Below are 17,199 nucleotides of genomic sequence, written 5' to 3'. Positions count from 1 at the left end.
GGATGTTGTGAAGTCGTATGCAAAACGTTCCCTCTGAGTGAAAATGTGAGAAGAGGGGACTCGGAAAGAAAAAGGAGAGGTCTATCCATTGGCACTTGTGGAGGAACATCCTCATGTTTGTACTGTTTTTCTTAAATTGTGGAAAAAAGCCCCTGTTTGAATGAACTGAGGAAAGCAATAAGTATCAGGATATTATTAAAAAGTACATTACTCTTATTTTTAATTCCTTTTTGTATTTTGTTTTTCAGCCAGAAAATTTACAGAAGAATTGGCTTCGGGAATTTTATCAGGTAAGGTAGAACTTATTTTCTTATGGATTTCTATGCACGTTCATCTATTGGCTTAATAATGTAAAGATCTTTTGCTTTTAAAGTTGAAGTCGCTAACTATTTTATAGTCAAAACTAGTCCAAAAGAATATGTGTCTCTTTCTGGATTTCTAAATAATGATTATGAAAGTTCAGCCTATAAACATAATCTGTTCTCATTGACAGTCCTCGATCTAAAAAAAGGTTTGACATTTTATAAAAATTACTTTATTTTAGCATGAAATGGTCTTTTAAGTCTCCTGATAAGAAATACATTTGAGTAATTTAAAAAAAAAAAAAACCAAAACAAAACAAAAAAAAAACACAAACAAAAAAACCCAAACAGTTGGTAAGTCCAGTTTGCATTTGTATAGAAATCGAACAATTTCTGGTGTTGGTTTGCAGTAGATGGGTCCTGCTGTCTGCTCCTGCTTGAAAACTTTCTTGTTTAGGCAATATGGACCTGCTGAAACTGACCCTGTATTATCAACTGTGTTGTAAACTTCAGGTGCGTTTGGGGTTTTTTAAGCGTAAAAGCCACTCTAACACATTGTGCGGTTGCAGTAGAGACTTGCTCAGCTCGCCGGGCTCATGCAGAACCGTGTAAATGGGCACTGGGAGAGGAGCGCTGGTGGGACACAGAGGTGGTGTGCCGCCTGAGTACAGTGAGCAGCTTGGACCGCATCTGCCGGAATCGGTCCTTTCTGAGATTCCTTTATTCATTTTTTACAACTCCTATACAATATTCTGCTGTTCAAGTTTTAAAATGAAACTATACAGAAAGAAATTATTAGCAATGTTTTATCTTTTGCATTTTGTAACTGCAAATGTCCTGTAATTATCTATCTGTTCAGGTTACTGGTGCAGCCTGTGACCTTTATTGCTGTGTTGTAAAATACTGCGGTGAGCTTTTTCTGACAAGTTTAATGGATTTGCAAAAATCCAAGAGGCAGTAACCAGTCTTGTATTCCTCATGATCTGTTGACTCCACAGAAGATTCATCTGTTTATTTTTCTCCTTCCATCTTGATTGATTACTGCCATACATACGTGATGCTCTCACTGTGCAGGCTTTCTCAGCTAATTCTGATTTAAACCATCTCCGCATCTTCAGGAAAGACTCTTCCTAAGAATAAAATACAAAGTACATTTAAATAGCAACTTTTTTTTTTGCTTGCTGCATGTTTTTCAGCATCACATTATTTATGCATCTGGGCCAAGGAGCTCCTTACATGGTCCCTTGTTTGCTGAAAGGGGGTGAGCACTACAGAAATGCCTCCGAATGTTCTCCCCCCGTGGAGAACGGGACGAGGAGGGGAAGAGAATGAGCTGCGAGTATCCTACAGCAGAGACCGCTAGCATGTAACGGGACGGGGTCTGTCTTTGATCCAGTGAACCGTGTGTGTGCCGAGTTCTGCGCAGGGAGACGATGATTCAGTAACCGCTCCCACGGGGCCAGTCAAGTGCAGGGTCTGGACCAGCGAAAGTGCAGCTGTGGTAGCCCTGAACCACCTCTCTTACACCACCCACCCCCTCCCCCCCCGTGCCTCTGCACCTCTGTATCTGCAATCAGAGAAAGCTGTATTCATTTAAAAGAAAAAGAAAAAAAGAAGAGGAGAAAAAAAGTTACCAGTTGTTGTGATTGCTGGGGAGAGGCAGGCGCGGTCCTCGGCGTCTCCTGGGGAGCGGTGCCGCTCGGCAGCCTTGACCCCTCCTTCCTCCCTGCTTGCGCGCAGCAGGATGAGTGATCGCGCCGCGTTCGCAGACGCACTAGGAAGTGGAATAAAACTTATATAAAGCTCCCTGGGGAAGAGGCTACCATGCGTGTCCCAGAGGTAGCCCGGCACAGTTCTGGTACTGGGCTGTATGGCAACCTAGCCAATGCACAACTTCAGTCTTTTTTGTTTGAATTCTTCACGCTTTGTTGCAAACCTCTGCAAATTGAAGTTCATCAGAAGTACTGGAAAATGACTCTTAACGCTGCTTCGTAAACTCGAAACCCAGATAAACCGCAGACCGCGATTTTTTTCCATTCTTCTGAGGAATTCAATTTGCATATGTAGTTGTATCAGTACAGTTTGTGTAACTTCTGAGGATGAAGTCCTTTTGTAAGCTGTCAAAATAATCTCCACAAAAAAGGAAGCGCGATTACCACTCTAAGTTTAAAATGTTTCTAGAAATTAAATCCCTAATGGAAACACGTGTTTGAGTTCATCTCAAAGAACAATCAATGAAGGAGCATTTTGGGGGCTTGTTCTCGAGTTCCAGTAAATTAAAACATGCGCTTTTAATTGCTGTGATAGGGATACACAGGTAACTTCATTTATGTGTCATCACTGATTATATGCTGCGTGCATTTCTGAGGGTGTGGTAGCGTAGGGAGTACTACAGTAACACTCAAATGTCACGTGCTAAGATTTTTAAACTTCTGCCATTGATCTACAAATATCCTGCATTATTAACATGAAAAATACGAAATCTCATCTGTTAAATTAAACGGTTTGTCCAAGAAATACGAAGAAGGAAAAAATGTTTTAAGTAAACTTTCAGGGATGTTTTTAATGACCGCGCACAATGCAGCAGCCTGTGAGGTAGCATGCTACTTGATGGCTTTTGTTGACAACACAGTTGATACAGCTGAGAGACCTTTTGTCCGGTCTGTTTTCCTTGGATTCATCGCTCTCTGGTTCTTGTCAAAGTGGAGCCGGCGTTTTGGGTGACATCTGACATGGTAGTTTAAAATTGAGTTAACTATTAACCGGGTAATTTTCTACCAGTTCACTGTTGTTTGCTGCTTTTCTCCCAAGGAAAACTAAGACAAGATGAAGGAAAAGTTCAGCTGAACTCGATTCGGGATATTTATAGGTACTGGCTTTTGGCGTGCTCCCCAGAGGAGGTGGCGGTGGAGCCTTTCCCATGCATGTCATGCAGCACTGGAATAGTCGGCGCCCCCGACGCGCCGCTGGCAGCAGGCTCCCGGGAGGAAAGAGCAGCCTGGATCTCTGAAACTTGCTTGTTTCCCACTGCTAAATTTATAGTGAAGCTCTTCCTCCTCACTGCTCTGCTTTTTCCACTTGGTCCGGTGGGTGAATACATGGCATTCAGTTGGGGGCTTCACAACGCTTTTCCTGATGATATAAGCCATAGGTATTGTATTCTCATTTCGTGTAGATAAATAAGAAGGCTTAAAGCCAGGCAGCTTCTGCGAAAAAGAAGTAGTGGAAAAAGGAAGTGCTGTGGTAGGGAGATGCTTTAGGAACAAGGAAAGGCTTCTGAAAGATCCATCCACCTGTCCATGAATGCTTAACAAACTGATCGAAGTACGTCATCTCACTAAAACACAGTATCATAAAAAACATTCACTAAATGATTGAGGAACGCCATGTTCCTTCTCTTCTGTGGGTTACGATGTTGACTTTAAAGTTAGCGGATTTTAAATTAAGCTATAAAGCAGAAAGGAACAAATGTCAGCCCCCCTCCCGTGTTCCCCCGTTCCTCCCCGAGCCCCATCCCCCTCCCAATGGCGGTGCGCGCGGATGACGTGTGCTCCTGTGACGGCAGCTTAAAGGGGGGAGTTACCCTCCCCGGGCCTCTGCCGCTGCTTTGGCGCCAGCTGAGGCGGGGACTGGTTTGAAGATTTTCTGAGCATCTTGTCGAGTAGTGATACTCTTCGGAAGGAGCACAGAGTGTCTGAGTTTGTGATTTGTGTGCTCTGGCTTTGGAAGTCCTTATTCGGTGTTTTCAGCTTTCCTCTGTGAAGCCAGAAAGGTACCTGGCCTGTAGGAAGGCAAAGAATTTTGTTTAATTCATCTCCAAAAGCTAAGCTTCGGGAACTTGCTGTCTTGAAATGTGGCAATTTGAGAATTGGCCCAGTGGATTTTTATTTTTTTTCTTCTATAGTTGTCATCAGATTTTGCATCTTATTGCCTCTTGACTTAGCAACACTGAACTAATGTTTTAATTTGTAACCGTGAATAAGGCAGCTAGCAGCATCTGCTTCATCTGTAGTGTCTTAAAGTCAGGTCCCTCCAGACAGCTGCTGGTCGGGGTTCCCATCCCGTGCCCGTTCCCAGCCCTCCTGGGCGGGCTCAGGGCTCCACCTCTGCCCGTACCCATACCCCCCCTGCTCCTGCCGTCCCCTTCTGAGCCCGCCGGGGCACAGGGCCTGTGCCCCAGGAAGATGCGGGTGGCGGACGGGGCCATCCTGCTGCGGCACAGCCCGGCCGGGACAGCGGGACGCTGGAGCAGAGCTGGCAGCTCCTCGGGTGAGGAGTGGGAAGGTGTTGTGAACGAGCCCGAGGGAGGCCACACAGTGATCTTCTGCAGCTCTGTCTCCACTCGGGAGCAGAGAAGGTGCGATCTGTGCTTTGCTTTTCACCCTGAGAAGAGAAGGAGCACTCTGAGCTGGCTGAAGTCGCTTTTTCACTTCTCAGGGTTGGTTTGTTTATTCACTATCTAAAACGTGCTTTGGTTTGGGGATGGGGGCTAGGTTAGAACTCCACTACAGATAAAATTATTTCTTCATTTCTTTGTTTGTTACAGTCTCTTTCTTCTTTGTGCAAGGAAGCCATCAAGATTATGGAAATTATTAAATACCCACCAGTAGCTGTAGACGTTACAGAAATCTGCTTTTTCCTGCATGCAGTACTGCTGCCCTAGATGGATATACATCCATTCCTATATGGATCTTCATGTATAAAGTGGAGTTTGGTGAGCGTAAGCCTGTGCCCAGTGTCCCATGGTGTGGTTAAGAGGCTGCAGCGGGACCGCCTCGGCTGGGTTGAGCGGCCAGCCCCGCTGCTGCAGGGGGGTGCCATGGGCAGCCCTGGCGTGCGCTGCCCACAGCGCCACCATGATGGCCAAAGGTTCACTTTGGTGACAGCAAGTGCTGATAGATGACTCGCTCCCCTCCGCCCCTCGGGAAGAGAGTGGAAACCCACGCGGGATGGCAGCACGGGGGGACCTTGGGCACCTCCGCAGGAGCTTCTGCATTGCACTTTCATTGCAGAGTTTGTTGCTGTGATTGCTGTCCCGGTAAAGATTGATATCCGTGTGTAGTCTGCAAACAGGTTGCATGTAGTATTAAATCATTATTAAAGGCTTTTGATAGGTGTATTTAAGGTGTTGGTCACAGCTGACTGTTGAAACCATCTTTGCTTGAAAGAAGATTTGCTTGTGCTTGAAAAGGCACAGAGTCCTACGTCATGGTGAAATCTTAGATGGCGTCTGTGACTTGAAACACAGAAATGGGTCAACTACTTTGCTTCTGTTGTGATTTCAGCCAGGAAAGAGTTAATTTTCTTCCTAGTGATTGCTGTGAAAGGAGTGTCAATAAAGCCTGCTACAGCTGTTACCTGCTGTAGGTGACCCTGCTCTGGCAGGGGGTTGGACAAGATGGTCTCCAGAGGTCCCTTCCAACCCTGACCGTTCTGTGATTCATATTATTTTAGTTGTTGCTAAGCAATGTTTATACTTTTCAGGGACTCTCTTCAGCTTCCCATAGAAGCTGAGAAGGAGCATTGACAGAGCAATGGAATGGCCGATGGACTGTTCCGTACCGTAGAGAGTGTGCTGGGTATAGAAGTGGGGGCTGGCGGGGCCGGGGACAGGATCGGTGATCACTGCTCGGGGAGGTTTCAGTTCACCGGGTGGTGAGAGTGACCTGTGTCGTTGTCATTGTTATTTTTTTTATTATTATTATTAACCTTTTCTGTTATTGTTCTATTAAACTGTCTTCATCTCAACCCACGGTTTTTTTTCTTTCCCTTTCCTCTCCTTTTCCTGCTCTTCTCCCTGCCCTTTTGGGGGAAGGGGCAGAACTGCGCGCGTGGCTGCATGGTCCCAGCTGCTGGCCGGGGTGAAACCATGACAGCTTCAAATGTGATCAAAAGAAGGTGGTGATTTAGAACAACTTTTATTGTGCTATAGATGGAACTGATGTTAAAATAGAAAGCACAATTTTCTTGGATGGACTACAATCACAGACTTCTGCTGTAATTAATGCCTGTTTTTCAGCAGTCAGGCTGTCAGTGCATAGATCAGTGCAACTTTACCGTAATGCCCTTGAAACCATTAACTGCCCTACCCGTATGATTACTAAACAATTCACTCTTTTTCTTCTAGCATGTTTGTCTTTTTTAGTAATATTCATCAAATCTTTGAATCTTCTCTTTCATTAATCAATTTGATCATAACCGTTAAGAATCCTGGTAATCTCTGTGGTAGCGTGGTCAGTTACTTTCCCTGCTATGGATTTGCAGGCTGTGTTTTGCTTTGGTTTGTTCAATAGATTGTTTTTGGCAGCCCCTGTAACTGGCTGGTCCAAATAGGCTGTAGGCCACCCAAATTTTTGGAAGGTGTGGGAATTATGAATTATGTCTAAGTAGTTTTCCAAGAGGCTACTTTTTTTTCATACTTTTTAAAAAAAAAAAAAAAAAGGCAGAACAGAAGCTATGGTTGGACTATGAATGTCTCTGAAAATAGGGAATAGTGTAGTGGGATAAAATATCTGTGTTTAGGGAAGGAGGAGAACAAACAACAAGCAACTGTTTTGCTAAAAATCACCGAAATACCATGCAGAGGTGATTAAGAGGAGAAGACAGTCTGCTTGTCAGGAGAGTCTCACTGGGGGAGCTGTCACCTTTGTTCATGCAGTAAGTGGTGCCCCTGACAGGGGTGGGCTCTGGGGTGGCGGCAGGTGGGACCTGGACCCGCAGTGACTGCGCGGCCACAGAGTGAACAGGCACACAGTTGTCAGCCTGTGGCGGAGCAGCCTGGCGCGTCGCCTGCTTTGGTTGGTTTGTTGCGCTGCAGAAATGTGTCAGGGCTTCGTCAAGGCAAGCGGGATGGTTACCGATGCTGCTCTGGCTCTGCAGGGCTGTCCCGAGGCAGCCGTGCAGCCCGACTTTGGGAAGGCGATGCTAAGTCACAGGTACGGGCAGCCTGTGGTAGGGAACTCCTCCGCCTCGGGTGGTGTGACTGTCCCCGGCACCAGTCCGGGCACTGCGCAGGGAACGGGCAGGTTGGTAACGTGCTGTCTTGCGCCCTGCGCTCCTGCACATCATCCTGCCCGCGATGCCGCGCGACTCCAACGGCAAAATCTGTGTGCTCGCTGGAGTGCAGGACGGCATTGCGGGGGAAGGATGCTGCAAAATCCCAGAGCTCACAGAGTTTGCTCTGGTTTCTAAGGTTTGAGGCAGAAAATAGTATTTGAAGTTGAAAACAATCAAGATAAAAGAAAAGAGTCTTGTAAGCAAGTTTGTCATACCGTGCACTTGATAATCAGAAATGGCAACAAACGGCGTCAAAGGGGGGGAACTCCTTATAGAGAGGCAGAATTCAGTGAAGTCCTAATGCTGGTAATTATGTCCCCTCTCTTAACTGAGAATAGTTCCTGGTAACTTGAATCTTACATATTTTAGTTTAGACTCCCATCCTCTTTTCAGTAAAAATTCTGTTACCCAGAAACATCCCTTGGGACATGAGGAGAGAAAGTGGCTGTTGGGAGGAGAGGGAAAAACGATTGTGAGAATAGTGGTTTGGAGCATTTTGTGTGTGATGGGGAAGAGTTTAGTGCTTAAGAAGAAATTAGATGATTTGATGAACTTGATGTTATGCAAATGATAGTTTTCACAGAACATGCAAATTGGATTACTGTCCTGCTGGTGCCGAGTGCCCAGCGCCCACGCTCACAGCCTGACTGTCAGCTGCAGGGAAAAAATCATAGAATCATAGAATGGTTTAGGTTGGAAGGGACCTTGAAGATCATCTCGTTCCAACCCCCTGCCATAGGCAGGGACACCTCCCCTCAGCCCAGGTTGCCCACGGCCACGTCCAGCCTGGCCTTGAACACCTCCAGGGATGGGCCCTCAACAGCCTCTCTGGGCAACCTGTGCCAGTGCCTCACCACCCTCACAGGGAAAAACTTCTTCCTCAGGTTCAATCTAAACCTGCCCTCTTCCAGTTTAAAGCCATTCCCCCTCGTCTGATCGCTACATGCCCCAGTAAAAAGTCCTTCCCCAGCTCTCCTGTAGGCCCCCTTTAGGGACTGGAGGGCCGCAATAAGATCTCCTCGGAGCCTTCTCTTCTCCAGGCTGAACAGCCCCAACTCTCTCAGCCTCTCCTTATAGGAGAGGTGCTCCAGCTCTCGGATCGTCCTCGTGGCTCTCCTCTGGACACGCTCCAGCAGGTCCATGTCCTTCTTATGTTGGGGACTCCAGAGCTGGATGCAGTACTGGGGGAACAAGAAGCTTCAAAGGCACCCGAGGAGCTGTTTGCAAGGGAGGGCTGTAGGGGCACACAGAAGGGGCTTTTGTTTGTTTATTTACTTACTGAGGGCTTTTTCCTTTTTCTTTTCTCTTCGCCCCCTCCTTGCCCATCCCTTGTACTTTCTTCAGCTGCATCGGGCCTAACATTTGGGGCGTGAGGAGTTTAGGAGCTGGAGCTATTGAAAATCTTTTACTAGTTTTAGTGATGATCTTTTTTTGTAGGTTTCATGGCAAATGGTCATTTTACATGAAACTGTGGAGGCAGAGGGTTTTTTCCCTAATGCAGTTTCCACATTATTTAATGTGTTTGAGAGCATTTAGAGCCTTTGTTTGTAGTAATACCAAAGTTAAAAGTTTACCTAAAAGCTAAAGGTCATCTTGGTATTGCTGCATGGAAACTTTCTGTATTACTCTCTTTAAAGAAAGAAGGAGGAAAAAAACAAACCCCCAAACAAACAAACAAACAAAAAAACCACCAGCCACTCGGAAAGTTTGCTCATTAATTATTTTTGTGGACTTAATCCTGTTTGTTTAACTAGAAAGGGTGGTTAACCAAAACACTCTTACTGACCCCGGCAACCTTTGTGCGTTTAGATCTCGGGCCCTTTTCAGCTGGGCGCTTTTTCCTCAGCTGGGGCGGTTTGGGGACTTCTGTTTGTTTGAGTCCGTAGCCTGGGAAGAGGGCAGAGACGCCCGCCTGCGCTGCGGCATGTGGCTGGAGGCTGAAGCCTCTCTGCGGGTGGTTTGGGTGGTGGTCCTGCTCAGGCGGGAAGGTTTGCGGTGGCCGGGGCCTGCGCTGGGCGCCACGCGGCCGGCAGCCAGCCCGGCCCTGACATCGCGGAAACTGGCGGCGTCCTGCGCCCGCCGGCAGCAGACAGGGGCCTGTGGCGCCGGCAGCCCCCTCCGCTCACGCCGGCAGCCCCTGGCTGTGACCCGGCACGCCGTCTCCCGTGCCCACGAGGACCGCGTTGGGTCCCCGCAGAGGAGAGCCCCTCAGCAGCGGAGGGCGAGCGGGGAGGTGGTGAGGAGCGGTGTGTCGCCGGCGGCGGTGGGGATGCTGTAGGTGCTGCGTCCGCGGGGGGCAGAGGCACAGCGAGTGGCTCTTCGGGGAGGAGTATCCAGAGCTTTCACGCTTTGCAGCGTGGACTTAAGTAAATCCCTTATCAGCTTATTGTATTGGTTCCTTTTTTTATAGTGTGTATCAGAAAGTAAACAAAACCTGTACTCAGAAACACGTTTTTCCCTTACTCAATCCTTCTTACTGGTTTCTGTCACATAAACTTTGTTAAAAAAAAAAAAAAAAGTCAACCTGCTTAAGCTGATAATTTCCATGTATATGCCTCATCTGAGTTTTGGAAGAAACCTCCAGAGAAAAATGTTTTCTCATTCTGTAAATGAGACTTAGACAGATATAAAAATATCTGTGTATGTATGTGGTGGTAGGAGAAGTCTCCCCACAAAGCTGTGGTGGCAGTGGGTTTCGGAGCAGGGACTCGGTTCTGGGTTTGGCCCATCGGAAGGGCCGTGTTCTGCCCGTCCTTCGGAGGCGGCCGCAGGGCAGAGGCAGGCGAGGACCCCCCGGGAGAGCCAGCCGAGCCGGGGAAGGAGGACACCGTGGTGGGACATGGACTGCACACGGCCGCTGGGGCTGGACACGGGGCCAAGGGTGCCGGGCAGGCGCAGCGCGGTGTCTCGGAGCGGGGGCAGCCCCGAGCTGTGGCGGTGGCAGAGCCCTGCCGGGGGTGCGGGTCAGGGGGCCACCCCCGCCATGAGCCACAGGGCCAGCAGCCGGCGGCGGGCGTCCCTTCTCCTGTAACTGGGGTGACGGAGCAGTAGGGGAGGGTGACAGCTGCTTACCCGGCTAATGATAAAGTGTTCCTCCATTACTGTGGAAGGGTTTGAGGAAAAAACCCTTGAGGAATTAGAGTTCCCTGCAGTATCACTAAGGGTAAAGAGCTCAAAATGCCTGTCGTGGAGTTACCTCCACTGTGCAAACCTCAGCAGTAATCGCCAGTCCATCTCCTCCTGTCCTTAGTTTACTGCACACCATTAAATTACGTTAAAATTTAAGTAGCAATTGCTAGGTAGTGACTTTCTGGGCTGTGGTCACCCTGCGGTATGGTAATGTACCAGAGGTGATGTTCTGCTGTAGGCGCTCATGTGCATTGAGGTCGCAGAGCAGTAACCCCTTCACACCGCCTTTGCTTGCCTTAAATAATGACTCAATGCCCCACAGCGCAGCTTCGGCTTGTAGGCACGGGGGTTGCCTCCCCTCTGTAGATCACATGCCAGGGGTTCTTTCGCTTTAGAAATGAAGACCATTGGTAACGGTTCCCTTGGAAAGCACCCGGCACGTCCTGCCCAGCGCCATCCTGCCGTGGGGACAAGGGCAGACCCGCGCTGGCGTGGCAGTGGTGAACCCCCGTCCCCTCTGCTCCCTCTCTGCCTCGCGGGCTTTGCTGCTCTCGGCTCCCAACCAGCGAGGCAGAGCATTCGCTGCCAAACCAATCAGCACAGTTTTCAAACAACTCGGGTCAAGTCTATCAGGTTATTTATGTAGACTGTGGATAACAACTAAATTTTTCTGGAAGGGGAGACTGAATTCAAGTTCCATAGACAACCTTATTTCCAGCGTTTCTTAACAGTAGAAGAGCACTTTCAGGTTTTAATAATGGTCCTCTCTCACGACTAGGGTGTAATGTCAGCTGTTTCGTGTCCATAGAAGAGCCTGTCTCATGGGCAGGGAATTCCAGAATGCTTTAACAAAAGAGCCCACTATGGCTATCAGCAGTCTCTTGAATCACAAAACTGACAAATCCGGCTTCTAGCCCTCATTAATACAGAAACAGAAGGAGCAAGCTCATCTGGACCACTGCTGCTTGGCTATGCACTTGGAAAAATATATCTCCCCCCACCCCCTCCCTTTATTTTCTTCTTCAGACTTACAGAAATTGCAAATACTTTGAATGCTTTATGACCACAAATGCTAAATTGACTTGTACATATTTCACAGTTCAGGAGGAAACTAAAGCTCGTATTTTGATACTTTGACTGTATTATGAATATTTAAAAAAAAAAAAGTGATCCTGGGTGGGAGATCAGGGCTGAAGTTCATCTTCTGCCTTGCTTGGATCAAGGTCTAAAAGTGGTGCCCTCGGTCCTGTGCACACGTTTCCCTCTCCGAGGGACTCCTCTGGCCATTTGCAGAGCTGGCGGCTGTGCGGTGCTGTGTCCTCTGCCTGCTCCTCCGTGGCTTCAGGAGACCCGTACGCACTCTGCCCTGCAGCACACCAGGCTCAGGGCACCGTGACTAGTCTGATGGCCTTCTACAATGGCATGACTGGGTAGGTGGATGAGGGGAGGGCAGTGGATGTTGTCTACCTTGACTTCGGCAAGGCTTTAGACACCATCTCCCACACCATCCTCACAGGCAAGCTTAGGAAGTGTGGGCTAGCTGAATGGACAGTGCGGTGTTTTGAAAACTGGCTGGCAGATAGAGCTCAGAGGGTTGTGGTTAGTGGCGCAGAGTCTAGTTGGAGGTCTGTGACAAGTGGTGTTCCCCAGGGGTCAGTACTGGGTCCAGTCCTGTTCAGTATATTCATCAATGACCTGGATGAAGGGACAGCGTGTACCATCAGCAAGGTGATGACACAGAACTGGGAGGGGCGGCTGACACGCCGGAAGGCTGTACCACCATACAGCATGACCTGGACAGGCTGGAGAGTTGGGTGGAGAGAAACCTTATGAAGTTCAACAATGGCAAGTGTGGGGTCCTGCACCTGGGGAGGAATAACCCCATGCACCAGTAAGGTCTGGGGCTGACCTGCTGGAGAGCAGCTCTGTGGAAAGGGACCTGGGAGTGCTGGTGGCCAACAGGATGCCCATGAGGCAGCAATGTGCCCTGGTGGCCAAGAAGGCCGATGGCATCCTGGGGGGCATCAAGCAGAGTGTGGCCATCAGGTGGAGGGAGGTCATCCTCCCCCTCTGCTCTGTCCTGCTGAGGCCACACCTGGAGCAGTGTCCAGTTCTGGGCTCCCTGGGTCAAGAGGGACAGGGAACTGCTGGAAAGAGTCCAGCGATGGGCTACAAAGATGATCAAGGGACTGGAGCATCTCTCTTGTGAAGAAAGTCTGAGAGCCCCGGGGCCGTTCAGCCTGGAGAAGAGAAGGCTGAGAGGGGATCTTATCAATGCTGATCAATACTTAAAGGGAAGGCGCCAGGTAAATGACAACAGTCTTTTTTTCAGTGGTGCCCAGTGATAGGACAAGGGGCAATGGGAACAGACTGGAACACGAGAAACTCCATCTCAACACGAGAAAAGCTTCTTTGCTGTGCGGGCGGCAGAGCACTGGCAGAGGCTGCCCAGAGAGGGGGGGAGTCTCCCCCTCTGGAGCCATTCCAAACCCGCCTGGACGTGTCCTGTGCCACTGCTGGAGGTGCCCCTGCTCTGGCGGGGGGTGGACGAGATGATTTCCAGAGGTCACTTCCAGTCCCTGCCAGTCTGGCATTTGGTGACCGCAGGGACACTCTCCTCCACCCTGTCCCCTGTCCAAATAGACAAGGACCTATAGGAATGGAAAGAGGTTAACGTGATGTTTTTCACCAGTTTTATTTTTGTACTTAATTATGTTGGAGCATCTCGCACAATTACCCATATCCCAAAAAAGAACTTCTAATCGTAGTGTCCTTTACCTATTTTTGTGTATCCAGAAATTGAGAGTAATGCCCAACTTTGTAAAAACATTGTGCTAGTGTAGATGCAAATTCAGTGTTTGTGTGATCTTGTATATGATCTTTGACCTCTGGCAACTGTGAGTTTTCAACTCTGAAGTACTCATTACTCATTATTATGTACTGTTTGTTCTTTTGTAACAGTAGAAAACTAGTAAAAGGTAATGAAGCGGAGCAAATTTGCTCTTAGTTGGAGGATATTTATTATATGAGAGGATGTAACTAATATTCAGGTATGGTTTTGTGGTTTAACCTGTGAGGAATGCCACTGAGGCCTCTCTCTGCTATTAAGCCAGTGCGTTTCCTCATTAAAAATGGTATATAATTTTTTTAATGCTTGCTGTGTTTTCAAGCTCTCAGGGATTTGAGCACAAATAAAAAAAAAAAGTGTCTTTCAGTTCAGAGTCTGGAAATATTTTCTGTTGTTGCTGTAGCACAGTAAAGTTGTCCTCCAGCGTTTTCTCAAGGCAGGGCTCCACGTTCGAGGCTCCCTGTTACTCGTCGTTCATAAATGTGAGCTAGCTTATGCCTGTAGCATATTTGAGACCATTTATTTACCTTTGTCTTAGCAGTTTACTGTTTTTATTAGCTGTGTAAGAAGAAATCTTATTGAAGTGAACTGCTATAGCAGTTAAAACGAGTGACATGACGTGCCGGTGCATTTTTGCTGTGTTCGCAATGAGCGATTACTGGATGTGTTGCTTTGAAACAGTAAGAGTTGGATATGTTTGCTTTACGAGATTAAATAGTTACAACTGTTTTCTAATTATGGTAATTTCATAGAGCTATCCGTGTAGATAAGATCAGGACTTGGAAGCCAAAACTGATTTGGAGCAATAAAGCACATGGAGAGTTGGGACTGCACGTTGTTTAGGGACCACAAATGAGCTCTGTTATGAAGTTCGACTTCACAGGCTGGGTTTGGTTAATATTTATCTCCAAGATAGTGAAGAAAATGATCATCCAGTTCCAACCCCCCTGCCCCGGGCAGGGACACCTCCCCCCAGCCCAGGTTGCTCCCAGCCCCGTCCAACCCGGCCTTGAACCCCTCCAGGGATGGGGCAGCCACAGCTCCTCGGGGCACCCTGCGCCAGGGGCTCACCGCCCACACAGGGAAAAAATTCTTCCTAATATCTCATCTAAATCTCCCCTCTGCCAGTTTGAAGCCATTCCCCCTCATCCTATCACTACAGACCCTTGTAAAAAGTCCCTCTCCGGCCTTCTTACAAGAAGCAGCCTGCTTCCGATACCAGAAGCCGTCTCTTCTCCAGGCTGAACAACCCCAACTCTCTCGGCCTGTCCTCGTAGGAGAGGCATCCATCCCTCTGATCATCTTCATGGCCTCCTCTGGACCTGTTCCAACAGGTCCATGTCCTTCTTATACTTAAGATACTTAAGAAAAACTTTCTCAGCAAACTTTCTCTTAATTGTTTGTAAATCTATAAAATCGACTGGTGTTAGAGTAAGCTTTCATAGGAAGCTTTTCATCGGAAAAGTATGTACGTATCCCAGTTGGGTGCAATTTCTGGGTTCCAGGTGGGGTTTTTTTAGCCATCTGTTCTGTAGTCTGCTTCTTATTTATTTTTTTATAAATGTATTCTTTTTTTTTCAGTTCCACTTTCCATTGGGTCCTCCTCTAGCTCATCCTCAGTCCTTACTGATGGTAGCCAGTTTCTAAAGCAAAATTGCCACATATGGTATGTGAGGCAGAAACCGGCATTAATGAGCGAACTGCAGTGCACAAAGATCCACAAACACATATGTGGGTGGGAGTATTTACTTTTTTCTTTTATATAGTAACACTTGTCAGTAGCTTACCTCAAAATGCTTCACTGAGCAGGTCTGTGCCCAGACGTGTTTCGATGACGGGGAAGCGGAGGTACAGAAGAGGAAGTGACTTGTCTGAAATCACTCGGAAACCAGCGGCTGTTATCTGCTTTTTGCGAGTCTAACCCAGCTTAGATTACAGATGCTGTCATTGACTGAATGCACTGTGATCTGTAAATCGTAGTACGCTGTATTCCCGTCGGCGCTCACGAAGCGCTGCCAGGCGTCCCGTGCCCCCGTCAGCGCTGGCTTGGCGGCTGTTGGGCCCCTGAACCGGGGCTCCCTCCTGCCGCCCTGTGCCGCGCACTCCCGTAGCGGCGGCTGCTCGCGGCCCCGGTGCCCGCGCGGCCCTGCGGTGGGGAGCGGGGTCCCAGGGGCGACCCCGAGCTGGGGTGTGCTGCCAGCGGCGTGAGAACTCACGCTGCCCACTCGCCCTCCCGTGCCTGATGGCATGTGCTCGCAGCGTCCCTCGGTCCCTGCCCTGAGCCGACCGGCTCTGCCGCTGTCACGAGCAGGTGGCAGCTAAACGCAGCACGGATTCGTGTTTGCCTTTTGCTCCGTGGAAAGCTGCTGCACTTCAAACGTTGCTAATCTTTAATTCAGGTCAGGAATGAGGAATCTTGCACCCTGTTATCAGGTCAGTTGACAGTTTCTCTCTACCGTGCTTTGAAAGAAACATCTTGAGAGACGTCTTTACAGTATTGTTAGTCACCGTTGATTTACATAATTAAAAGCACGATTGCAAAGGTTTATTGTGTCTGTCACCTTCCAGAGTTTCAGGGTGCCAGCAGCAAAAAACCGAGTACGATAGGCGAGCTATCCCTGTTACTTTTCTTTTAGTTATTCTTCATTGTGAAGTTTTAGAAATCTTTACAGTGACCGTGCCCGTCTCCTGCACACCCGTCTGCCGCCCACCCCGCACGGGAGTGTTGGAGGACGCTGTGCCCCTCTGTGGCAGAGCACCCCCAGTCTGCCCGTGCCAAAGCCTGCAGAGAGAGCAGTTGACTTACTATTCCGGTGGGAGCAGCTGGTGGCAAGCCGGCCGTTCTTCTGCTGAATGGCCGCGCGGACGACGTGGCCTTTGTGCCGGCTGCGACCGCCGAGCGCCGCCGCATCAAAAATAACTCTGAATCGTATTTCAGATTTTTAACGTGTTATTTGCATTCTGTGTTTGCATCAGCGCGTACCTGATCATTTCAGGATGTTACACTTTTAAAAAACTGAAGTAATTCCATAGCTTGCATCCATTAATTCACAAGATAATAAGACATGAAACACAACTTGTAGGGAGTCAATACCAACACAGAGACATTGGTAGATGTGTTGTTTGCGATGCTGAATGTAGTTTACGCAGAGAAAATTTATTAGGACAAAATAGCATTGAATGTGTGTTTAATGCAGCAGCAGATCTATAAATACTGTGTATTTGATTTGGTGCATGACCAAAAAAGCATATGTTCTAGGGTTTTTAGTATGATAATTGCATCCTACTGCTAGCTACTTAGTATTTAAGATACTTGCATTATACAAGATGTGAAATAGCGTGATGAATTTACACACCTCCTGTATTAAATACATGTATATATACCATTGTGTGCGTGTGTTATTTAAATACTTTTGTAAATAAGATATTCCATAAATAAAAATATCAAATGTGACAGCTAATCAGCATTCCGTCATGAGCTAATTGGAGATATTTTATAAAAGTGGAAAAAAAAAACATTTAACAAATCAATTCAGGTGTGTGAACTCTTCCAACTCCCAGACAAGGAGATGTTTTGTTCCCTTTCATGGTATTAGGCCCTCTTTGAGTTGAGTTGGAAGAGGTTATGTATTTGCTTTAAGTGCCTGGGAACTAATTCATAGTTTACAAAAGAAAATATAAGCTAAAAGCATTTGAGGTAATTATTGTGTATTATGAGTCTTTTATGTGCATAACAAATGATGCGCTCCTCATTGTTTACTCCTGGTCTGCCAGTTACCTCCCGGATAACAGCTCCTTTCAGAACTGGCACATCGGGATTGGTCTCGTTTGTGTTGTATGATTATAGTTGTGGCTACAGCTTTG

General features: G+C 47.8%; 1 protein-coding gene across 1 annotated transcript in view; it reads left to right on the top strand.

The window, feature by feature from the left end:
- INPP5A (inositol polyphosphate-5-phosphatase A) overlaps positions 1-17,199 on the top strand; it is a gene marked incomplete at its 5' end in the record, with an annotated part of 249,378 nt that overhangs the window by 63,872 nt on the left and 168,307 nt on the right. The window contains one exon of the mRNA XM_082486228.1: positions 249-290. Within this exon, the coding sequence (XP_082342354.1) occupies positions 249-290 (42 nt within the window). The remainder of the gene's footprint in view (positions 1-248; positions 291-17,199) is intronic.

The sequence above is a fragment of the Vanellus vanellus genome (genome assembly GCF_965231255.1).
Source record: "Vanellus vanellus genome assembly, chromosome: 7".
Lineage (NCBI taxonomy): Eukaryota > Metazoa > Chordata > Aves > Charadriiformes > Charadriidae > Vanellus > Vanellus vanellus.
Note: the sequence above shows the minus strand (reverse complement) of the source record. Positions and strands in the feature narration are given on the sequence as shown.